Raw genomic sequence first — 25,642 nt, 5'->3', positions numbered from 1 at the left:
TCTCCACACCCTCGCCAGCATTTGTTGCTTGCTGATTTGGTTATGATGGACATGCTCACCAGTATGAAGCAGTATCTCGTTATGGTTTTAATTTGCATTTCTCTGATGGCTAGTGATATTGAGCATCTTTTCATATGTCTATGGGCCATGGGTATGTCCTCCTTGGACAATTGTGTATTCTGGTCCTTTGCCCATTTTTAAATTGGATTTTCTTCTTGATGTTGAGTTTTTGAATTCCTCATATATTTCGAAGATTAAACCTTTGCCTTACATGTCATTAGCAACTATGTTCTCCCATAAAGTCAGTTCTCTTTTCATTTTGATGATGGTTTCTTTTTTTAAAATATTTTATTCTTTTTTTTTAGAGAGAGGGGAAGGAAGGGAGAGAGGGGGAGAAACATCTATGTGAGAGGAAAACAATTGCTTGCTGCTCTCATGCCCCCAATTGGGGACCTGCTTGCAACCCTGGCATGTGTCCTAGCTGGGAACCCAACCAGCAACCCTTTGGTTCCTTTGGTTTGCAGGCCTGCACTCAATCCACTGAATTACTCCATCCAGGGCGAATGATGATTTCTTAGCCATGCAGATGTTTTTTAACGTAATGTAGTGTCATTTTTTAATTTTTTCCTTTTATCCCTTGCCCCAGGAGGTATATTGGCAAAAATGTTACTGTGTAAGATATCTGAAATCTTATTGCCTGTTTACCAATAGGATTTTTATGTTATCACAACTTATATTTAAGTCATTTATCCATTTTGAGTTTACTCTGGTGTATGGTGTAAGGTGGTAGTCTACTTTCATTTTTTTGCATGCACCAGTCCAGTTCTCGCAACATTTATTGAAGAGACCATTTTACTCCATTTTATGCTCCTGCTCCCTTTGTCAAATATTAATTGACCACAGAGACATGGGTTTATTTCTGGGCTCTCTATTCTGTTCCATTGATCTAAGTGTCTCTTCTTATGCCAGTATGAGATTGTGTTAATTACAGTGGCTATATAATATAATTTGATATCAGGTATTTTGAGCCCTCCAGCTTTGTTCTTCCTACCCAAGATTTCTGAGGATATTCAGGGTCCATTTTGGTTCCATATAAATTTTTGTACTATTGGTTCTAGATCTGTGAAATATGCCATTGGTGTTTTAATAGTGATTGCTTTGATTCTATAGATTGGTTTGGGTAGTGTGAACATTTTAATGATATTAATTCTTCCAATCCATAAACATGGTATGTACTCCTATTTGCTTCTATCTGTCTCAGTTTCTTTCTTCAGTGTTCTTTAGTTTTCTAAATACAGGCATTTTACCTCCTCAGTTAAATTTATACCTACGTAATTTATTTTTTTCTGATTCTATGTCAAATGGTTTTTTTTCTTAGTTTTTCTTTATGATAGCTCATTGTTGGCAGAAATAACTGTCATTGATTTCTGAATATCGACTTGGTATCCCACTACTTTGCTAAATTCACTTACCAGATTGAGTAGTATTTGGTGGAGACTATAAGGTTGTTTATGTACACTATTATGTCATTTGTAAATAATGACAGTTCTGCTTCGCCTTTCCAATTTTGATGCATTTTATTTCTTCGTTTTGTCTAATTGCTCTGGGCAGGACTTAGAGTACTATGCTGAATAAGTGGTGAAAACACACACCCTTGTCTTGCTCCTAATCTAAGGGAAACACTTTCAGATTTTGCACATTGAGTATGTTGGCTGTGGGTTCTTCATTTATGGTCTTTATTACGTTGAGATATGCTCCCTCTATCCTACGTTGCTCAGTGTTTTTATCATAAATGAGTACTGGAATTTATCAAAAGTTTTTAGCATATATTGATATGATAATATGATTTTTTGGTCTTTATTTCGGTTTATATGACATATTATATTTATTGATTTGTGAAGGAATATAGTATCATCCTTTCATACCAGGAACAAATGGCATTTGATCACAGTGTATGATTTTTTTTTAAATTTTTATTGTTATTCAAGTACAGTTGTATGCCTTTTCTCCCCATCCCTCCACCCCACCCCACCTGAACCCACCCCCCTCCCCCACCTCCACCCTCCCCATTGGTTTTGTCCATGTGTGCTCCATAGTAGTTCTTGTAATCCCCTCTTACCACTGTCCACCTACCCCCGGCTATTGTTAGATTGTTCTCAACTTCAATGTATCTGGTTATATTTTGTTTGCTTTTTTCTTTTGTTGATTATGTTCCAGTTAAAGGTGAGATCATATGGTATTTGGCTCTCACTGCCTGGCTTATTTCACTTAGCATAATGCTCTCCAGTTTCATCCCTGCTGTTGCAAAGGGTATAAGCTCCTTCTTTCTCTATGCTGCGTAGAATTCCATTGTGTAAATATATCATAGTTTTTCGATCCACTCCTTTGCTGATGGGCACTTAGATTGCTTCCAGTACTTGGCTATTGTAAATTGTGCTGCTATAAACATTGGGGTGCACAGGTTCTTTTGGATTGGTGTTTCAGGGTTCTTAGGGTATAATCCCAGCAGCGGAATGGCTGGGTCAAAGGGCAGTTCCATTTTTAGTTTTCTGAGGAAATTCCATGCTGTTTTCCACAGTGGCCTCACCAGTCTGCATTCCCACCAACAGTGCACTAGGGTTCCCTTTTCTCCGCATCCTCTCCAACATTTGTTTGTGGATTTGTTTATGTTGGCCACGCTGACTGGTGTGAGATGGTACCTCATTGTGGTTTTAATTTGCATCTCTCTGATGGCTAGTGATGCTGAGCATCTTTTCATATGTCTCTGGGCCCTCTGTATGTCTGCCTTGGAGAAGTGTCTGTTTAAGTCCTTTGCCCATTTTTTAAATGGGTTGTATGTCTTCCTGGAGTGGAGTCGTGTGAGTTCTTTATATATTTTGGAGATCAGGCCCTTGCCTGAGGTATCATTAGCAAATATGTTTTCCCATACTGTTGGTTCTCCTTGTAATTTGGCGCTGTTTTCTTTAGCCATGCAGAAGCTTTTTATTTTGATGAGGTCCCATTTGTTTATTCTTTCCTTTATGTCCCTTGCTTTAGGGGATGTGTCTGTGAGGATGTTGTTGCATGGAATGTCTGAGATTTTCCTGCCAATGTTTTCCTCAAGGACTTTTATGGTGTTACAACTTATATTTAAGTCTTTCATCCATCTTGAGTTTATTTTCGTGTATGGCATAAGTTGGTGATCGAGTTTCATTTTTTTGCATGTAGCTGTCCAGATCTCCCAACACCATCTGTTGAAGAGGCTGTTTTTGCTCCATTTCATGCTTCTGCCTCCTTTGTCAAATATTAACTGTCCGTATAGACTTGGGTTTATTTCTGGGCTCTCTGTTCTGTTCCATTGGTCTATGGGCCTGTTTTTATGCCAGGACCAGGCTGTTTTGATTACAGTGGCCTTGTAATACAGTTTGATATCAGGTATTGTGGTCCCTCCTTCTTTGTTCTTCTTCCTCAGAATTGCTGCAGTTATTTGGGTCATTTATGGTTCCATATGAATTTCTGCAATGTTTGTTCTATATCTGTGAAATATGTCACGGGTAATGTAATAGGGATTGCATTGAATCTATAAATTGCTTTGTGTAGTATGGCCATTTTGATGATGTTAATTCTTCCAATCCATGAGCATGGTACATGCTTCCATTTCTTTGTGTCTTCCTTAATTTCTTTCTTCAGTGTTGTATAGTTTTCTGAGTACAGGTCTTTTACCTTCTTGGTTAGGTTTATTCCTAGGTACTTGATTTTTCTTGTTGCTATATCAAATGGGATGTTTTTCCTGATTTCTGTTTCTGCAGTTTCGTTGCTGGTGTACAGGAATGCCTTTGATTTCTTAGTATTGACTTTGTATCCAGCTATTTTGCCAAATTCATTTATTAGGTCGAGTAGTTTTTTGGTGGAGTCTGTAGGATTTTCCATGTACACTATCATGTCATCTGCAAACAGAGACAGTTTCATCCTCCTTTCCAATTTGGATGCCTTTTATTTCTTTTTCTTGTCTGATTGCTGTGCCTAGGACTTCCAATACTATGTTGAATAGAAGTGCTGAGAGGGCATCCTTGTCTTGTTCCTGATCTTACTGGGAAAGCTCTAAGTTTTTGTCCATTGAGTGTGATGTTCGCTGTAGGTCTCTCATATATGGACTTTATTATGTTGAGGAATGCTCCCTTTATTCCCACTTTGCTGAGTGTTTTTATCAGAAATGGGTGCTGTATCTTATCAAATGCTTTTTCTGCAACCATTGATATGATCATGTGGTTTTTGTCTTTTGTTTGTGTGGTTGATTATGTTTATTGATTTGGGAATATTGTACCATCCCTGCATCCCTGTGATGAATCACACCTGGTCATGGTGTATGATCTTTTAATGTATTGCTGGACGCGGTTTGCCAATATTTTGTTTAGGATATTAGCGTCTATGTTCATCAGCGATATTGGACTGAAGTTTTCTTTCTTTCTTATGTCTTTATCTGGTTTTGGGATGAGGATGATGTTGGTTTCATAAAACGCGTTTGGAAGTCTACCATCTTCTTGACTTTTTTGAAATAATCTGTGGAGGATGGGGGTCAGCTCTCCATTAAATGCTCAGTGGAATTCTCCTGTTAAACCGTCTGGTCCAGGGCTTTTGTGTGTCGGAAGCTTTTTGATTACTGTTGCAATTTCATCAGGCGTTACTGGTCTGGTCAGGCTTTCTGCTTCTTCTTCATTGAGTTTTGGAAGGTTATATTTTTCTAGAAATTTGCCCATTTCATCTAGGTTTTCACATTTCTTGGCATATAGTTCTTCATAGTAATTTCTTGCAATCCTTTGTATTTCTATAGTATCAGTTGTAGCTTCTCCTTTTTCAATTCTGATTGTGTTTATTTGGGTCCTCTATCTTCTTTTCCTGATGAGCCTGCCTATAGGCTTGTCGATTTTGTTTATCTTTTCAAAGAACCACCTCCGGGATTCATTGATCCTTAGAATTGTACTTTTAGTCTCTATGTCATTTAATTCTGCTCTGATCTTGGTTATTTCCTTCATTCTACTTCCTCTGGGTTGTCTTTGTTGTTGTTCCTCAACTTATTGTACGCGTACGCTTAGGTAGTTTATTTCAGCTGTTTCTATGCTTTTTAGGTAGGCCTGTATTGCTATGAACTTTCTTCTCAGGACTGCCTTTTTTGTTTCCCATAGGTTTTGGAGTATTGTGAGTTTATTTTCGTTTGTTTCCAGAAACTGTTTGATTTCTTCCTTAATCTCATTTTTTACCCATTCATAGCATGCTACTCAATCTCCAGATTTTTTTAGTGTATTGGTTTGTTTTTCCTTGAGATTTGTTTTTAGTTTCAGTCCCTAATGGTCAGAGAAACTGATTGATATGATTTCAATTTTCTTGAACACTCTGAGGTTTGTTTTCTGTCCTATCATGTGTTCTATCTTTGAAAATGATCCATGTACATCTGAAAAGAATGTGTACTTTGCTTCTTTGGGATGAGAGGCTCTATATACATCAAGTAAGTCCACTTCATCTACTGCATTATTCAATGCCATGATATCTTTGCTGATATTTTCTTTGAAAGATCTGTCCATCTTTGAAAGTGGGATATTAATATCCCCTACTATAATTGTGTTGCTGTCAATATCTTTTTTGAAGTCCTCCAAGATTTTCTTTATGTATTTGGGTGCTCCTATGTTGGGTGCATATATATTTACAATGTTTATGTCTTCTTGGTGGATTCTTCCTTTGAGTATTATGAAGTGACTGTTTGGGTCTCTCTTCATCGCCCTTTTTTTGAAGTCTGTTTTGTCTGATATCAGTATTGGTACTCCTGCTTTTTTTTTTTTTTTTTTTCTGTCCATTTGCTTAGAAAATTACTCTCCAGCCCTTCACTTTCTTTTTTTTAATGTTTTTTTAAAATTTTTATTGTTATTCAATGACAGTTGTATGCCTTTTCCCCCCATCCATCCACCCCACCCCAGCTCAACCCACCTCCCTCCCCCACCTCCACCCTCCCCCTTGGTTTCGTCCATGTGTCCATTATAGTAGTTCCTGTAATCCCCTATTCCCACTGTCCCCCCCTCCCGGCTATTGTTAGATTGTTCCAACAGTATGGGAAAACATATTTGCTAATGATACCTCAGAGAAGAGCCTGATCTCCAAAATATATAAGGAACTCACACGACTGCACTCCAGGAAGACAAACAACCCAATTAAAAAATGGGCAAAGGACTTGAACAGACACTTCTCCAAGGAAGACATACAGAGGGCCCAGAGACATATGAAAAGATGCTCAGCATCACTAGCCATCAGAGAGATGCAAATTAAAACCACAATGAGGTACCATCTCACACCAGTCAGAGTGGCCAACATAAACAAATCCACAAACAAATGTTGGAGAGGATGCGGAGAAAAGGGAACCCTAGTGCACTGTTGGTGGGAATGCAGACTGGTGAGGCCACTGTGGAAAACAGCATGGAATTTCCTCAGAAAACTAAAAATGGAACAGCCCTTCACTTTCAGTCAGTGTAGGTCTTCTGTCCTCAGGTTAGTTCTTGTAGGCAGCATATGTGTGGGTCATGCTTTCTTATCCATTCAGCTATTCTTTGTCTTTTGATTGGAGCATTTAATCCATTTACATTTAAGGTTATTATTGATAGGTACTTATTCATTGCCGAATTTTTGTACCTGTGTTCTTCTTTCTCTGTCTCTTTTCCTTCATTTCCTTACAGCATCCCCTTTAGCATCTCTTGCAGAGCTGGTTTGGTGGAGGTATATTCTTTTAGACTTATTTTGTCTGGAAAACTCCTTATTTGGCCTTCCATCTTGACTGAGATCCATGCTGGGTAAAGTAGTCTTGGTTGCAGGCCTCTGGTTCTCTTTACTTGGAATATTTTTTTGCCATTCTCTTCTGGCTTGGAGCGTTTCCTTTGAGAAATCATTTGCTAACGTTACCGGGGCTCCCTTGTATGTTATGTTTTTTTTTTTTCCCCCTTGCTGCCTTTAAATTCTTTCTTCGTCTTGGAATGTTGCCATTTTAATTATGATGTGTCTTGCAGTGGGCCTCTTTGGGTTCCTCTTGATTGGGTTTCTCTGTGATTCCTGTATTTGTGTGCCTTTTTTCTCATCAAATTAGGGAAATTTTCCATCATTACTTTTTCAAACAAGTTATCTATCCCTTCTCTACCTCTTCTGCTTCTGGTATCACTGTTATATGGATATTATTACGTTTCATGTTGTCCTGCATTTCCCTTAATCCCTCTTCATTCTTTCTGAGCCTCTTTTCCTTTTCTTGTTCATTCTGGGTGTTTTTTTCTACCTTTCCTCCAGTTCGCTGATCCAATCCTCTGCTTCATCAAGCCTGCTTTTGATTCCTCGTACTGTGTTCTTCAGTTCAGAAATTGTATTCTCCATTTCCTCTTGGCCCTTCTTGATAGTTTCTATTTTCTTTTTCTTGTTGGTATAGTTTGCAGTGAGTTCATTGTACTTTCCTGTAGTTTTTGTAATTCTGTGTGAGCTCATGAAGCTTCTTTATAACCAGTTCCTTGAATTCATTGTCTGATAGTTGACTTGCCTCTTGTGTATTTAGCATTGTTTCTGAGACTTCCCTGTTTCTATTTATTTGGGGATTGTTTCTTTGTCTTCCCATTGTTTGTGAGACTCTTCTTGTTATCCTCTTCTTCTTAAGTTGCTCTGTTCCCACCCCCTGGGTTTTTGGTGTAAACTTCTTTGATAGAATATCGGTGAGATTTAGTGGTACAGTGTCCTTGATCTCCCGATCTTACTGATCTTGGGGCTGTGGTTTATGTTGGGTCTATGTATGTCTTTGGGTTTTGGTTCTTTTTGGGTCTTTCTTTGGTGGGTCTTCCCCACCAGCTGGTTATCTGAGGGTCAGTCTCTCCCCCACCTCTTGTTTTCTGTTGTGCAGGTGTGGGCAGTTTGTGCTGCATCTGGTTCTTCTGTGTGTACAAGGTTTTGAGGCTTTTCTCTTGCTCTTGTTCAGTTGTTTGTTCTTAGTAATTTTTTCACTATTTATTTGTATTTTCAGATAGGTCCTGGGTTGCCTTAGTTTGACTTGCACTCCGTCCTTCACCTTCTTCTGTTCTTATTTGTTGGTGTTTCCTTTGTTTGTGCGTTTCCTCTACCAGGAGGTATCCTGGTGTTCCCAGCTTCTACCCACTCTTTTTTACGGTAGGACTCCTCTGGGCTATGGTTGTGCATGCCGAGCCTTCCTTGATTCATGCTCTCCCTGGTGCCTGTGTTGTTTCTTCCCTCCGAGATTAGGTTCGGACACTCCCGGATCCATACGCACAGTCCCAGGTAGGTGAGCACACTCCCAGGTCACTGGGCACACTCCCCTGGTTGGTGCCTGTTGTCTCAGCTCTCTCCAAGATAAGGTGCGGACACCTCCCAGTCCATGGGCACAGTCCCTGGTCAGTATGCACTCTTCCCAGTCTCTGGGCCTCCCCCCCCCATTGGATCCTGGGATCTCCAGCTCCCTCCAAAATGAGGTGTGGACACTCCCCCATGAGTAAGTACAGACTCCATTGAGTGCACACACTCCCCTGTAGATGCGCAAACTCCCTGGATGGGTGTTTGGCAGGGTGGAAAGGAGACTGGAGCTGCTGCTACATGGGAATTCACCAAAGTGCCCTCAAGGGTCTTTTTTTGGGGTGGGGGGAATCCTCCTGCTCAATCCTTTGGCTCCCTCCGTACAAGGAAGGGCCTGTCCCCTCATACAGCCCACCTCTCCAACTACACCAGGACTGTCTTGGTCAGGGCTCCACAAGGCCCAACTCTCAACTGTCCCCAGCAGTCACCCATGGTCTCCGAGGGTTTACCACTTCGTCCTTATTCCCCTCCCTGTGACTTCAAGCAACCAGGTCTCTCACGGTGTTGCTCAGGCCTTGTTTGGCAGGGGAGGGAACCATTAACCTGGCTCTCTTCCAGGAGTCCTGTGGCAGGCCCAGCAGGGGCGGGCCTGGGGCTGCAGCCGCCCTGGTCCCTGTGCTGGTCCCAGGGACCTTTTTGTCCTGAAGCAATCCCCTTACCTTCTGTTTTCTCAGTGTCCTCTGTACTTTTTGGTCTCCTATCTTCATAAACGCTGGGGTGCTTTTGGCTGTTCACTTTGTTCCTCAGTAGACTGGGTAGGTGTTTCACCCCGGTGCTGAGGGAAGTTGACTCCGCTCCCACCTATCTCGCCGCCATCTTCTGGACTCAAACATGTTTTTTATCCCTTACTCATTTTGTCCTCATTCTTGTATCCCTATGATGCAAATATCCTTACATTTCATGTTGTCTCAAACCCTCTTAAACTATCATATTTTGCTGTGTATAATAAGCATCCTCATTTTTAGTCCAAACTTTCAGGAGAAATATGGTTCATTTTACTTTTTAAATTCAAGTATTTATTTATTTATACATAGATACTTGTTTTCCATATTATAAAGGAATTTTAGCATTTATTTTTTAATATATCATGTCAATACTACCAATGCATGATGCGTGTCATTATTTTTCCCTTAAAAATTTGTGTAAAAATTGCACATCATACACAGCAAAATATGACATTTTTGTTCTTTTTCGGTGTTTATTTGTTTTGTTGCTCTGATTGGGATTTTTTTCTACCTTGTCTTCCAACTTGCTGATTCAATCCACTGCTTCATCTATCCTGCTTTTCATTCCTTCTGGTGTATTATTCATGTCAGATATTGCATTGTTCATTTTCATCTGGTTCTTATATCCTTTTTCATGCTGATGTAGTTCCCACTAAGTTCCTTGTAGTTCTCACTAAGTTCCCCAAGCATCCTTATAACGATTCCTTTGAATTCTATGTCTGATAAATCGCTTGCCTCAATTTCATTTGGTGTCCTTTTCTGGGGTTTCCTTCTTTCCTTTCTTTTGTGGGTTGTTTCTTTGTCTCCCCATTTTTGATTACTCTTTTTGTTTGTTTCTACATATTAGATTGATCTGCTTTGACTTTGAGTGTTAGAAGTCTTGTGGAACTCACTTGTGCCATCTCCTTGATCTCCTATTTGTTGTACAGGTACTGACGGAACAAAACAAAACACAGAAAATAAAACACACACCAGTAAAAATAGTTACACACAAGAACAGCAATATCAACCACAAATGAGGAGAGATTAATGAAAGCCAAATTTAATTAAGAATATTATAAGAAAGGTAAAAAAGTATATGAGATGAGTAATGTAAATAAAATTATTTTGATAGGGTACAGGGAGGATAAATAATAAGAGTAGGAAATAGAAACAAAGTGAAAAAAGGGAAAAATAAAATCTAAAATGTAAATAAGAAAGGGAAGGGAGAAAGATAAATGGAACGATAAATGGGAAGAGTAAAATATGATGTTTGAAAAAATAAAAAGGAGAAAAATTTTGAAAAAATAGGAACCAAATTGAGAAAAAACAACAACCATAGCAATATCAATGACAAATGACCAAGATCAACAAAGGCTGAAAGAGAATAAGTACATAATAAGACAGAAAAAAGAAAATGAGAAGACCAAAGGAAAGAAATGTGGTTTTGAGTATATTTAGGGACAAAAAACAACTAAAGTAAGGAATAAAAACAATGTAAAGAAAGGAAAAAATAAAATTTAAACTGAAAGTAAAAAAGGGAAGGAAGAAGGCAAAAATGGAGGAAGATACAGAAAATTAAATTATGAGATTTGATATAAAATATTAAACAAATGGAAAGAAAATTGAAGAATAATTAACTACAACAGCAATGTCAATGACAAATGAGCAAAGATTAATACAGATGGAAGGAGAATATGAGTATTATGAGAAAGAGAAAAAGAATATGAGATGACTAAAGGAAGGAAAAATGATTTTGTGAGGACTGAGAGAGGAGAAGTAAGAGTAAAGAGCAGCAATGAGATGAACAAAGGGAAAAATAAATTTAAAAATGAAAATAAGAACGTAAGAAGAAAGAAGAAGACAAAATGGAGTAAGAAAAGGAAAGAGTAAAATATGAGATTTGATATTTTAAAAGTGAATTCACAGGAACAAAATAAAAGGAAAAATGTTAAAAAGCTATGCAAAAGAAAAAAAAAACATGCAAACAATGAGAAAGAATAAGGTGGAATTTGTCTTAGCAGAGTCCAGTGCTTGGCTGCAGTCTTATCCTTCTGGGTCTGACTCTGGCAATGTCAGGCACCATCCCTGTCTACCTCTAGGCAGCCCGCTGGAGGCTACAAGCAATGCACAGTCTGTGGCAGTCTCCTTCAGTCTTGGATGCGTTTGGTATGATCCTTGCTGCTCCACTGTGTTGGTTGTTCATCAGCACAAGGTGAGTCATCCAACATCTGAAAGTATCACAAGTACCAACTCCACCTGCCTCTATCTGCAGTCCTGTCATTAGTCTAAGCCTCATCACTGACCTGTCTGTTTTGAGAGGGCTTTTGGTACGATTGGGAGGATGGGGCCCAAGGATCTTCCTTTGGAGGTGCTGTTCAGACTTCAGGGAAGATAGTAGGTATGTTCCTCCATCCCTGAACCATACATTTGGACTGTCCCAGATGATTTCTAATAACGTATAATTTCTGATGAGTTAGCTTTCTGTTTCATGTGAGGGGCCAATCTGTGTAAAAGGGTCAGCTCTTTCCTGACTGATGCTGATGGCAGCTCTGTATAAGAGCTGAGGCTGGGTGGGGCCCTGGATTTCCCTTGTTGCACCAATTTCTGCACTCTCTGCCCATCTGCTTTCAGTGGAATAGGGCCTGAGGATCCAGCATGTCTTTCAATGGCTCAGAAAAGTTCAGATAACCTTCCTTGGCATCTACCTCATTTTCCCCTGTGGGTATGCACCCAGCGGGGGGCTCCTAAGCTTGATCAGACTCTTCCAGAGATGTGTTCTGTGGAGCTCCTGGTCTGCTAGCTGAGCTGGATGTGGCCCAGTTTAACCCCTGTTGCACAGCTCTCTGAGCTCCCTTCCCAGCTGGAATCAGTGGAAATAAACAGCTTTCAATCTGGACTCTCTGCTGAAATAGCAGCTGTGTATAGGGTCTCTGCCCAGCTATGTTTCAGCTCCTTTTTAAAAGTCTCTATGTGGTATGCATACTGCAGTACTGAGTCACTGGTTCTCTGGACATACCCTTTCTCCCAGAAGTAAAATGCGTCTCATAGTCACAGCTGGCTGCAGCTTTCTGGTGCCTCTGACAGACTCAGGTGTGGCAACCTAATCATTTTAGGACAGTGGTTCCTAAACTTTTTGGCACCAGGGACCAGTTTTGCAGAAAACAATTTTCCCATGGACAGAAGGGATGGAGTTCAGGTGGTAATGAGAAAATGGGGTGGTAATGGGGAGTGGGATGAAGTTTAACTCGCTTGTCCACCACTCACCTCCTTCTGCTGTGCAGCCTAGCTCCTAAAAGGCTGAGAGTTGGGGATGCTTGTTTTAGGAGATGGAGTCCCTGTTTAGAACTCTACAGGTTGGCACTACCATTATGGATGTGCTGCTCACTGTGAGTGTGTGTAGCCTGGGTCTCCCAGACTCTGTATATCCTCCCAAGTATATCCTGGTTAGGGTAGGATATATCTGTGCAGGACTAGTGCCCCCTGCTCCAAGAAGGGAGGAAGCTCCAAAATTGTAATTTCTGGATGGTTTCTCCATTGCTGCAGGCATCTTGCGCAGGATATTTTCCCTTCAACTTAAAACATCTACTGACCGGATGGTAATAAGCATATTCTGTACTCCTTGTCTTCAAAACTTCATATATCTAGGCCTTGTGAAGTATTTCTCTTTCTTTGTTATGTTCTTCCTTGTGCTTTTCTTTGCTTGTTGCTCATGTTTATTTATCAGCCAAATAATACACTCTAGCAATGCATCTTAACTGAACAACAGTACCAGTGAATCCTTTTGCCCATTTTTAAATTGTATTGTTTGCTTTTGGGGTGTTGAGTTGTACCAGTTTTTTTTTTATCAGTAAATGGAAATAAAAAAGCTGCGGTACATTTATTCAATAGAATATTGCTTTGTCATAAAAAAGAAGGAAGTCTTACCTTCTGTGACAGCATGTGTGGACCTGGAGAGTATTATGTTAAGTGAAATAAACTGGTCAGAGAAAAAGAAATAAAATATGATTTCATTTTTGTGTGGAATCTAATGAATAAAATAAACTGACATACAAAATAGAAACATAATCATAGATACAGACAACAGACTGACAGCTACCAGAGAAGAGGGGTTTGGATGCTAGGTAAAAATGGTGAAAGAATTCAGCAAAGAAAAAAAAAATCAAAACTCAGACACAGACAACGTATGGTGATTACCAGAGAGGAAGCAGATGAGGGAGGTAGAAGAAGGTATAGTGGGGAATAAATGGTGATTGAAGGAGATTTGACTTTGGGTGGGGAACAAACACAATACAATATACAAAGGATGTGTAATAGCATTGTATACCTGAAACCTGTATAATTTTATTAACCAATCTCACCCCAATAAATCCAATAAGAATGATTTAAAAGAATGGGAAAAAATCCAAATATTCAGGTAAAAAGGGAGGAAAAGTATCACACCAGAGACATTTAACCAGGAGGTAAGATTTGAGCTAAGCCTTAAAGGAGAAGTAGTGTTTGAATATGTTGAAAAGGAAGAACAGAATGAGTACCTGCCTTTAGGAAAAAACTCTGAGCAGATGACAAGCCTGGGTGATGGTTGGAGTAGAACAGAAACTGGGTTGTGTGATACCTTATGAATGTGTATATCCTCAAGTGTGACCTAGGCTTGTGGAATAATATCAAGGTAATTAATACATACCCAAAGTTGGTGCCTCTGGCCAGGGGGACTAAGCTTGAAAAATGCACCATAGAAGGACACAATGTTTTTGTGGAACGAGTACTTCTTCAGAAGGTTGAGCTCAGTCCTGAGATCCTCTTCCTCATCCTGCAGTATAACAATAGAGAGTAAAGTTCCTACTCTATGCCATTCACTGACTGTGAGACTCTATAAATTACAATAATTAAGGGAGAATCCTACGGCAGCCCATTATATCATACAGCAATTTATAGTAAAATCTTAACTAAAATTTACAGAGAATGGAGGTCTCTGGTAAACTGGCAATTTGGGAGAAAATAAAGGTTAATTAAATTTTTTTTAATTCAATGTTTCTCAAAATGTGATTCTTAGACCAGCAGCAATGGCCACTGTATAAACTTTAGACTGAATTGAATAATTACAGATGTTTGTTTGTTTTGTAATAATTTTATTGAGATATATTTTATATATCAAATAATTTACCCATTTAAATTGTAAAATTCAAATGTTTTCAGGATTTGACAGAATTACAAAACAGACTGCAATCAATTTTAGAACATTTTATTATCCACAAAAGGAAACCCCATCCCTGTGAGCCTACCACCCCTAAATTCTGCCACACACACCTCAGCTTTAAGCAACCACTATATATTTTCCGTCTTCATAGATGTATCTATCTTGAACATTTTACATGAATGATAATAACAAAATACGTGGGCCTTTGTAACTAGCTTTTTTCTAAGAACCATCCATGTTACAGCACATATCAGTCCATTCATTTTCATTTACCATTCATTAAACGCTAGTCAGCTGGGTTATTTCCACACTTTAGCTATTATGAATAATGCTAGCATGAGCATTTATATCAAGTTTTTGTGTGGATATATATTTTAATTTCCCTTTGGTATACACATAGCTGTGAAATTATTAGGTCAAATGCTAACTCTATGTTTAACATGTTGTTGAAATGTCAAACTGTTTGCCACAGTGGTTGTACCATTTTATATCTCCAACAACAATGAATCTCCAATTTATCCATCTCCTCAAAAACACTTATTTTTTTTCTATTTTATTATAAACATATTAGTGGTTATAAAATGGTATCTCATTATGGTTCTGATTTGAAAACCCCTGAGGACTAATGATTCTAAGAATTTTTATCATGTGCTCCTTGGCCATTTGTGTGTTACCTTCAGAGGAATGTCTAATCAAACATCTTTGCCCCTGTCTTTTAATTGGTTATTTGTCTGTTTATTATTGTATTGTAAGATTGTATACATTTTAGTTACAAGTACTTTGCAAGAATATGATTTGCAAATATTTTCTCCCATTTTGTGTTTTGATAGTGTCCTTTGAGGCATTTTTTAAAATTTTGGTGAAATACAATTTATTGATTTCTTGTTTTTTTGTTTGTACACTTGATACCAATCTAAAGAACCACTGATAAATCTAAGGTCATGAAGATTTACTCTAATATTATCTAGTAAACATTTTATAGTTTTAGCTCTCATATTTAGACCTTTGCTCCCTTTTTACTTAATTTTCATATAAAGCGAAAGTCTAACTTCATTCCCTTATATGTGGATATCAAGTTGTCTCAGCATTATTTGTTGAAAAGACCACCCTGTCCCTATGAATCACCATTGCACCCTTGTCAAAAATCAGGTTAGTATATCTCTATAGAAATAGTTCTGTTATACTGATCAACATATATGTCTATACTTATGCCTATACCACTCGGTCTTGATTAGTTTGTGATTCATTGCAATTTAATGGTACTGTTTCATTCTGTGGTAATCTGTTTTAAAAGATGTGTTTCAAGTCATTTATTTTTCTAATAATCCATTACAGTGGTATGTATATTTGAAATTATATATATATGTGTGTGTGTGTATATATACACATATATAAATTAAAATATATAAGTAGACCATTCTCACTACACATTTTCTCTTACTAATGGTAAGAGTTGGGTATATATTTCTCCATGTATATATATATATCTCACATATATAGCATGAGATATATATATGAGATATATATATATATACTATATATGTGAGATATATATATATCATATTATCCTCACTATTTTGCAGCTTGATGCTTTATTCAATAACTAAAGAGCATCTTTTTATATCAATAAACATAAATGCACTCACTTTTTATGGATGCATAGAATTGCATAAAATGGAGATATGCGTCTTCCACTCAGAGGACAAGTCAAGCTAGAGCTATTATTTTTGAAGATTATCTATTTAGTAATAATTCATGCTATATTTTGAGATGAAATCACCATGGAAGAGTACATAATTTTAAGAGGTATTTCTAGCAGAAGACAGTATGATGTCATAAGAAAATAACATCTATACTGAACATTAAGACACCTGGACTTCAACAATGATAGCCAAGAATTACAAATTCACTTAATCTTCTCAAGGTTCAATATATCCTCAAAAATTTCATGGAAGATGGCAGCCATTACCTATCTTCATGTTAGTGAAACCAAATGAAATAATATATTTAAAATTCTTTAAAAGTTTGGAAGAATAATGCTGTAAATGTGAGGCATTATGATATAGTATTTTTGTTACCTGGGCTCATTAGAACTAGTCAGAGTGTTATCAGAAATATACACCACTCTCCACTTCTTAGCCTAACCTGCAAACATTAGCAAAATTCATTTCCAACAAATTTGTTATAGTGGAATGAATTAGGAAGCAAATGTCTATCCTTAATGTTCAACTATGTCTCCCTGTACCATGACAATCAAGTAGATTACTAATTCTTCTGTAACTTTTCTTAGCCAAATTTTTTTTAAAAATCTTCACTTCTTAATAATTTAAAATCATCACACTTTTTCAAACAAGTTATTTATTCATTTTTAGACAGAGGGGAAGGGAGCAAAGAAAGGAGGAAGAAAAACATCAATGTATGGTTGCCTCTTGTGTGCCCCTACTGGGGACCTCACTTGTGACCCTGACTGAGAATCAAACTGGCAACCCTTTGGTTCATGGGCCAGCATTCAATCTGCTGAGCCACACCAGCCATGGCTGAAATCATTACCCTTTTTGTGTATACATACATGTAATACACTAGAGAAAGATATCTTAAAATATTGACTAAAAAAGGTGCTTAAGTTGTTGAGAATTTTCATTGAGCATATAATTGGTTTACACATTCAGGTGTTATAGTCTTAACTCAAAGGAAATTACATACAGGAACATAAAATTAACAAACATGGTGACATAACGGTTGATGAATACAAAACAGAGCATAATGAAGTTAAGAGTTGTAGGTCCTTGCTTTTCATCACCTTGAATATTTCTCGCCACTCTCTTTGGGTCCAAAATGTTTCTCTTGAGTAATCAGATGCCAGTCTCATTGGTGTTCCCTTGTAGGTAACTACTTGCTTTTCTCTTGTGGCTTTAAGGATTCTCTCCTTGTCTTTAAGTCTTGTCATTTTAATTACGATGTGTCTCAGTGTAGGCCTCTGTGGGTCCAACTTGTTTGGGACTCTCTAAGCTTCCTGGACTTGTACGTCTGTATCTTTCACCAGATTAGGGAAGTTTTTGGTCATTATTTCTTCAAATAGGTTCTCACTCCCTTGTTTGCTCTCTTTTCTTTCTGGTATTCCCAAGATGAAGATGTTGTTACAATTCATGTTGTCTAAATATTTCTTAAGCTCTCCTCATTTTTTAAATTCTTTTTTATTTTTGCTGTTCTGCTTGGGTGTCTTTTTCTACCTTGTCTTCCAAATCACTGATGTGATCCTCTGTTTTATCTAACTTACTGTTTATCCCTTCCAGCATATTATGTATTTCAGATATTGCATTTTTTATTTCTGACTGGTCCTATTTTATGGTTTCTATGTCTTTTTTCATGTTTGGGAGTATTCCTATGACCATTATTCTAAACTATCTATCTGATAAATTGCTTCCCTCCATTTCGTCAAGTTCTTCTGGAGAATTCTCCTGTTCTTTCATTTAGGGTTTGTTTCTTTGTATTCACATTTTGGCTTCTTCTTTGAATTTTCCACCTTAGTTGTTAAACTAATAGTCGTTAAGCTGATCAGTTGTTAAATTATCTTTTAAAAAGATAAATTCATGAGAAATAGGGAGCTTATCAGACAAGATAAAGCTAAAAGAGTTTGTTAACACCAAACCACTACTGCAAAAAATGTCAAAGGGCTTACTTTAAGAAGAAAAATAGGAAGGAAAATAAAAACAGGGGAAACAGTCTAACAATAAAAGGGAACTACATATGTATTTATCAGTTATCACCTTGAACATAAATAGCTTAAATGCTTGAACCAAAATACATAGTGTAGCTGAGTGGATAAGAAAAAAAAAAACCCATATATATGATGCCTCAAAGAGACCAGTCTAAGATCAAAAGATAAACACAGACTAAAAGGATGGAAATATATATTTCATGCAAATGGCAAAGAAAAAAAATCTGGGGTAGCAGTACTTATATATGACAAAATAGAATTTAAAACCAATGCTATAGTAAGACACAAAGAAGGACACTACATAATGACAAAAGGAACAATCCAACAGGAAGAAATCACCCTAGTAAACATTTTTACACTCAATATAGGATAATCTAAGTGGGTAAAGCAAATTTTCATGAACATAAAGGGAGATATGGACAGAAATTCAGTCATAGTCGGGAATTTTAACACCATATTGACTTGATGGATAGATCTTCCAGGTAGAAAATTGACAAGGACACAGCAGCCTTAAATGATACACTAGATCAAATGGATTAATTGCTATCTTGAGAGCATTTCACCACATAGTAGCAGAAAATATATACTGTTCAAGTGCGCATGGAATGTTTTCTAGGATAGACCACATGTTAGGACACAAAACAAGTCTCATTAAATTTAAGAAGATTGAAATATGAAGCATCGTCTCTAACCACAATGCTATGAAACTAGGAATCAATCATAAGAACATTGACAAACACAGAAAGACATGTAGCTAAATATGTTATTAAGCAATGACTGGGTCAACAACAAGATCAAGGAAGAAATCAGAAGATACTTTGAAACAAATGCAAATGAGGACACAACAATCCAAAATCTGTGGGGCACTGGGAAGCAGTCCTAACAGGGAAATTCATAGCATTAAAGGCCTCTCAGAAAAAAAAGAAGGAAAAAAAGTCTAGTAAATGTAAATTTACACTTAAAGGAACATGTAAAAGAACAATAAACAAAGCCCAGAGCACAAATAAACAAAATAGAGTCTAAAGAAATAATACACACAATCAATGAATCCAAGAGCTGGTTCCTTGAAAAGATAAACAAGATTGACAAACCTTTAATCAGACTCATCAAGAAGAGAAGAGAAAAGGCCCAAATAAATAAAATCATAAATGAAAGAGCAGAAATAACATTTGATGCCAAATAAATACAAAGGATTTTTACAAAAATATTATCAACAACTACACACCAACAGACCAACAAGGATTCCCAAGATGGAGATGTAGGTAGACACACTGTGCCTCCTCACAAAACAAAAAAGAAAGACAACAACAAATTTAAAAACAAAAAACAGCCAGACCTGTCAGAATACTGAACCATATGGAAATCTGACAAACAAGGATTTAAAGAAGCCACATTCATCCACATGGGTAGGAGGGGAAGAGATGTGGAGGCTGGCAGAGAGGTGTGGTGAGGTGCAGAAAGGAGATGTAGGGGAAAAACAGGCAAGAGTGGTCCCACATTCATGTGTGGTAGACAAAAATTAGGAGGGCTACCTTGGGAGCAAACATACCCAGCCTCAGACCAGACTGCAAACCAGGGTTCTAGCAATAGGAAGATAAATCCCCATTAACTTCCGGTTGTAAATACCAGTGGGGGTTGTAGTGGTGAAAGAAACGGCTGTATTTTTAGGAAAATCCACATAAAAGACGTTCATGGCCTCAAAATGTACGCAAACACACCCACTCTGGGATTCAACACCAAGGTAACAGATGGAATAATGCCAGTTGCATTCAGGCAGTGGATGAAGTGACTAGAAATGGGGCAAGTGCTGGGAAATCCTCCAGAATCCATGTTGTGGCATAGCCCCCTACCCAAGCCCTCCCCTTACACAGATCAACAAAACAGTGAAGAAGATTGCTTCACCTTGGCAATTACCTAAGGCTCTGCACCACACAATGCATAGGTGCCTTTTTGACAATAGGACATTCTACTAAGACAAGGAGTCAAAGCAGCTCTAACTAATACATAGAAAAAAACACAGGGATGTTGTCATATTCAGGAAACAAAGAAATATAGCCCAAACAAAAGAACAGAACAAAACCCCAGAAAAAGAACTAAACAAAACAGAGATTGCCAACCTATTAGATGTAGAGTGCAAAACAATGGGGATCAGGATACTTAAAGAACTCACTGAGTATGGCAACAATATAAAGGAAAAAAAAATGAAAGTTATACTAAGTAAAATAAAAAAAAATCTTAAGGGAACCAACAGTTAAGGGAAATAAGCTGAGATTCAAGTCAACAATTTGGAAAATAATGAAGAAATAAAGATTCAACCAGAACAGGAAGAAATTAGAATAAAAACAAACAAACAAACAAATAAAAAACAATGTTAGTATAAGAAAACTCTGGGACATCTCCAAACATGTCAACATCTGAATCATAGGGATGTCAGAAGGTGAAGAGGAACAGCAAGAAGTTGAAAACTTATTTGAAAAAATAATGAAAGAAAACTACCCTAACTTGGTGAAGGAAATATACATACAAGTCCAGGAAGCAGAGAGTCCCAAAGAAGTTGGACCAAAAGAAGACCACACCAAGACACATCACAATTAGAATGCCAAAGGTTAATGATAAAGAGAGAATCTTAAAAGCAGCAATAGAGAAGCAGAGAGTTACCTACAAAGGAGTTTCCATAAGACAGCTGATTTCTCAAAAGAAATTTTGCAGGCAAGATGCGACTGGCAAGAAGTACTCAAAGTGATGAAAAGGAAGGACCTACAACCTAGATTACTCTATCCAGCAAAGCTGTCATTTAGAATAGAAGGGCAGGTAAAGTGCTTCCCAGACAAGGTAAAGCTAAAAGTGTTCATCATCATCAAGCCATTACTACACAAAATGTTAAAGGGACTTATTTAAGAAAAAGAAGATCAAAACTATGAACACTAAAAAAGCAACAAATTCACAACTATCAACTGAATCTAAAACAAACAAACAAATACCAACCAGAACAGGAATGGAATCATAGATATGGAGATCATTTGGAAGGTTATCAGCTGGGAAGTGGGGGGGGAGAAAGGGAGAAAATGTGCAGGAATTAAAAAGCATAATTGGTAGGTATAAAATAGACAGGGGGATGTTAATAACAGCATAGGAAATGGAGAAGCCAAAGAATTTATATACATGGCCCATGGACATGAACTAAGGAGGAGGATTGCTGAAGTGAAAGGGGGGACCAGGAAGAGGGGAGCAATGAGGGTAAAAAATAGGACAACTTTAATAACAGAACCAATAAAATATACTTAAAATTCACTTTACATATATATATTTTTTGAATTCAGGTTTAGTGATGGTAAACTACTTTAGCTTTGTTTGGGAAACTCTACTTCTCCTTCAATTCTGAATGATAACTTTGTTGAATGGAGTATTCTTGATTGTAGGATTTTCCCTTTCATTGCTTTGAATATACTGAGCTGCTACCTGCTGGCCTGCAAACTTTCTGCTAAAAAATCAGCTTATAGATTTATGGGGTCCCCTTCTAGGTTACAAGGTGTTTTTTCTTTAATTTTTGACATTTTAATTATTAGGTTCCTTGTTGTCAATCTCTGTTTTGTCATCTTTTTTCTGGCTCTGTAATTCCTGGGCTTGGATGATTGTTCTTTTTACCACGTTAAGAAAATTTTCAGCCATTATTTCTTCAAATAAGTTTTCTGTCTCTTTTTCTCTCTTCTCTTTCTGGAAACCTTACAATGCAAATGTTACTATGCTTGATGTTGTATGAGATGTCCCTTAAACTGTCATCATTTTCAGAAATTCTTTTTGTCCCTTCCCCTCAACCAACTGGCTTACAGCAGTCTGGCCACCACATATCCATGCATGCCGACTTCTGCTCCAGCCACATGCAACCCTGAAGCCTCACAGCAACCTACACGCATGTGGGACACTGACATCAGCCTCACCCCTGGTTTGTGATGAAGAAAAGGGAAAAGCCACCAAGGTTAGATGGGGTGCACCCCAGGGGGGCCTAAGAAAATCACATGATTGAGGTGTAGCTAAACATGGCTTGCCTCCTGGCTCTATTAACTTAATTCCTATCAAGTTTCCAATGACATTTTTCACAGAACTAGAGCAAATATTTTCAAAAATGGAACCACAAATGGTGCTTCATGGCAACAGCAGTCCTGAAAAAGAAAAAATTGGAGAAATCACGCTACCTAATTCCAAACTATACTCTAAGGCCATAGTAGTCAAAAAGGCATGTGCTGGCATAAAAAGACACAGAGATCAATGGAACAGAATAGAGAGGCTAGAAATACACCCACATGTTTATAATAAATTAATATTCAACAGCAGAAGTAAGCACATACAAAGGGGTAAAAATAGTTTATTCAATAAATGATGTTGAAAAAATTGGAAAGATTCATGTAGACAAATGAAACTAGACCACCTTCCTGCACCATACACAAAAGTAAATTCAAAATGGATCAAAGACTTAAATGTTGACCTGAAACCATAAAAATCCTATAAGGAAACATAGGCAGTGAAATCTTGGACATTGTTGCTAGCAATATTTAATCAGATATATCCCTCAGGCAAGAGAAACAAAGAAAAATTAAACCAATGGGACTACATCAAACTAAAACATTTTTCACAGTAAAAGAAATTATCAACAAACTAATAAGACAACCCACAGAATGGAAGAACATATTTGCTGACACATCTGATAAGGGGTCAAAATCCAAAAAATTATAAAGTATTTACAAAACTGAACACCAAAAAACCAAACAACCCAATTACAAATGGGCAATGAACCTGAATAGACACTTCTCCAAAGGGGATATACAGATGGCCAACACATATGAAAAGATGCTCAGTGTCAGTAATCATCAGAGAAATGCCACTTACAGCCACAATGACATACAATCTCACACCTGTCAGAATGGCTATCATCAATAAATCAATCAACAACAAGGGCTGGCAGGGACATGGAGAAAGGGGAACCCTCTTGCACTGTTGGTGGCAATATAGACTGTGCAACCACTGTGGAAAACGATATGGAGATACCTCAAAAAATTAAATACGAATCTGCCTTTTGATCCAGGGATCCCACTTCTGGGACTATATCCAAAGGAATCCAAAATACTAATTTGAAAGAACATTGGCACCCCATGTTCACTGCAACATTATTTATCATCACCAATATATGGAATCAGCCCAAGTATCCATCAGTAGATGAGTGGATAAAACAACTAGGAACATTTACACAATGGAGTACTATTGGCCATAAAAAAGAAGAAAATTTTACCCTTTGCGACAGTACAGATGGACTTGGAGATCACTATGCTAAGTGAAATAAGCCAGTCAGAGAAAGACAAATACCATATGATTTCACTACGGTGGAATGATTCATATGTGGAATCTAATGAACAAACTGAACTAACAAGGAAAATATGGACAGACTCATAGATGGACAGCCGAATGACAGCTAGTAGTGGGATACATTAGGGGGTGGAGGAATGAGCCAAAAAAAAAAAAAAAAAAAGACTCATGTACATGTAAAACATTGTGGTGATTACTGGGGGCAGGGAGTACAAGGGGACTAAAGAGTAATGGAAAAAATACAATGAAGATTTCTGCAACAGTTGAGGCTGATATGAAATGACTCAGGAAGTGATCCTGCACTTAACAAATGGATTGTCACTGGGGTCTTTTGAATCTTTATTATCTCTAACTTTCATTTGATTGTAATTTTGAAAGCTTTCTTACTGTTTGTATAAAATTTCAATTGGTATAGCATCTTAAGGAATACTCTTATTTTACTAAGCAAATGCATTAATAGTATATAAAATAAAGAAAACTTTTAAATGAAAGATTCAGTTAAGCTCCTGTTCTTAAATCCAGTGGAAAAATACACTACTGTTTTCATTGCAGCAATGAATCATAAAAGTGCCAATTGGCATGAAAAGCAATTAACGGGTAACCTCTATCTTTAGTTCTCCACAGAAGTTCCTTCAATTACCTTGACATGTGGGGTTGGAGGAAAATAATATATTTTTTTTCTGAAATGAACAGGGGACTGAATATATTTAGTCAGTTATTTTTCTTCCTTTTAACTTATTCTCTAAGATGGGCAACGAGTTTTTATATTTAGTACAATTGTGGCTGGAGCTTTAAAATAGTTATGAGTAAATATAAGGCAAAAACTAGGTTTTTTAGTGTCCCCAAGTATTCATAACATATTTTGTAAAAAGAAAAAAGTTCAAAATCTTGGAGAAATGGCTGACAGCTACAGAACATTCTTTAGTATTTCCCTAGGATTTTCCAGTGGATTTACCAATGAACATTCAACTACTAGGGAATGAATCTAGACACCTATTTGTCTTTAGGGGAATGGGGTGGAACCGGATTTCTAGAGTTGGAAGCCTAATGGCAGTTTTCTCTTTGCATTAATTGTATGACAAAGGCATGAATAAATAAAACAATCAAATTAAAGCATGAGAATCATATAGAAGTTCAGGTTCTAGTCTCATCCCATCCCCTAATAAGTTCTGTTCTAATTCCTTCTACCTGTTTTCTACAAAGCTAAAAGTTAATCCATGGCTTTCATTCTTGCCATGTAGGACTCTTAAACTTTCTGTTTCCCCTCTGCTGTGACTTTCCTTTGAAATGGAAACAGTATCTGCCATCACATAAAAATAAACCACAGGAAGTAGTACATGGGCTTGCTGTCTCTATGTACATGGGCACTCTCAGTTCCTAGTAAGGCAACAGGGTTCTGTTAAGAGGAATATACATCCATAAAGAGTGCAATAAATAGGCATGATATGATTGTGTGAGGGTAAGAGCACAAAGAACAGGTTAAGGAGAAACAAGGGCCGGACTGAGTCCTCTGATGTTTTGGTAGTTTGATATTAAGAAGCTTCCTTTCTTATCTCAGTTAGAAAGCCCATAGGTAGCTATGCAGTTACATTTTACCTTAATTTTTAACTGTGTATACAGGTAGGCCATATAAAAAGTCTGTCCAGAAAAAGTCCAGCCATTGTTTATATAATGAGGATGGTTTATCTGACATGAAGTAACCTGGCAGTCAAGGACAGTGAACTGGAATGCACGTGTGATCAATGACGACTTCGCTGTACTAGTCAGTGGGGTGGTAGACACTGTTGAATGAGCATGTGTACTAAGTGGCCCTCACATTCAAAATGATTGGCCTAGCAGAACAAAGAATCTGCCTCAAATTTTGCCTTGACCTTGAACATTCCTCCTCAGAAACTATTAAGATGATGCAGGTATGGGAAACTTTTGATTGGCAACTTCAACACAACAGTGTACCTGCTCATGCTTCATGTCTTGTGCAGAGGTTTTTGGTTAAATATCAAATCACCCAGGTGACTTAGGCCCCTACTAGTCAGTGGGCTAGTCAGCCAGCCCAGTTTGGCACCATGTGACTTCTGGTTTTTCCCTAAACTAAAATTACCTTTCAGCCCTGGCTGGTGTGGCTCAGTGACTTGAGTGCTGGCCTGCGAACCTAAGGGTAGCTGGTTTGATTCCCAGTCAGGACACATGCTTGGGTTGCGAGCCAGGTCCCCAGTAGGGGGTGTGTGAGAGGCAACCGCATGTTGATGTTTCTCTCCTTCTCTTTCTCCCTCCCTTCCCCTCTCTCAAAATAAATAAGTAAAATCTTTA

The 25,642-nt window shown here is 37.7% G+C and overlaps 1 protein-coding gene across 1 annotated transcript in view; it reads right to left on the bottom strand.

Annotated features, from left to right (window-relative positions):
* The window catches only part of NRK (Nik related kinase), a 315,957-nt gene that overhangs the window by 113,743 nt on the left and 176,572 nt on the right, over positions 1 to 25,642 (bottom strand). Inside the window, 1 exon segment of the mRNA XM_053916916.2 lies at positions 13,747 to 13,872. Coding sequence (XP_053772891.2) covers positions 13,747 to 13,872 — 126 coding nt within the window.

Source organism: Desmodus rotundus, chromosome X (assembly GCF_022682495.2).
Source record: "Desmodus rotundus isolate HL8 chromosome X, HLdesRot8A.1, whole genome shotgun sequence".
NCBI classification, from domain to species: Eukaryota; Metazoa; Chordata; class Mammalia; order Chiroptera; family Phyllostomidae; genus Desmodus; species Desmodus rotundus.
The sequence above is the reverse complement of the archived record's forward strand: the minus strand, read 5'-3'. Positions and strand labels throughout refer to the sequence as shown.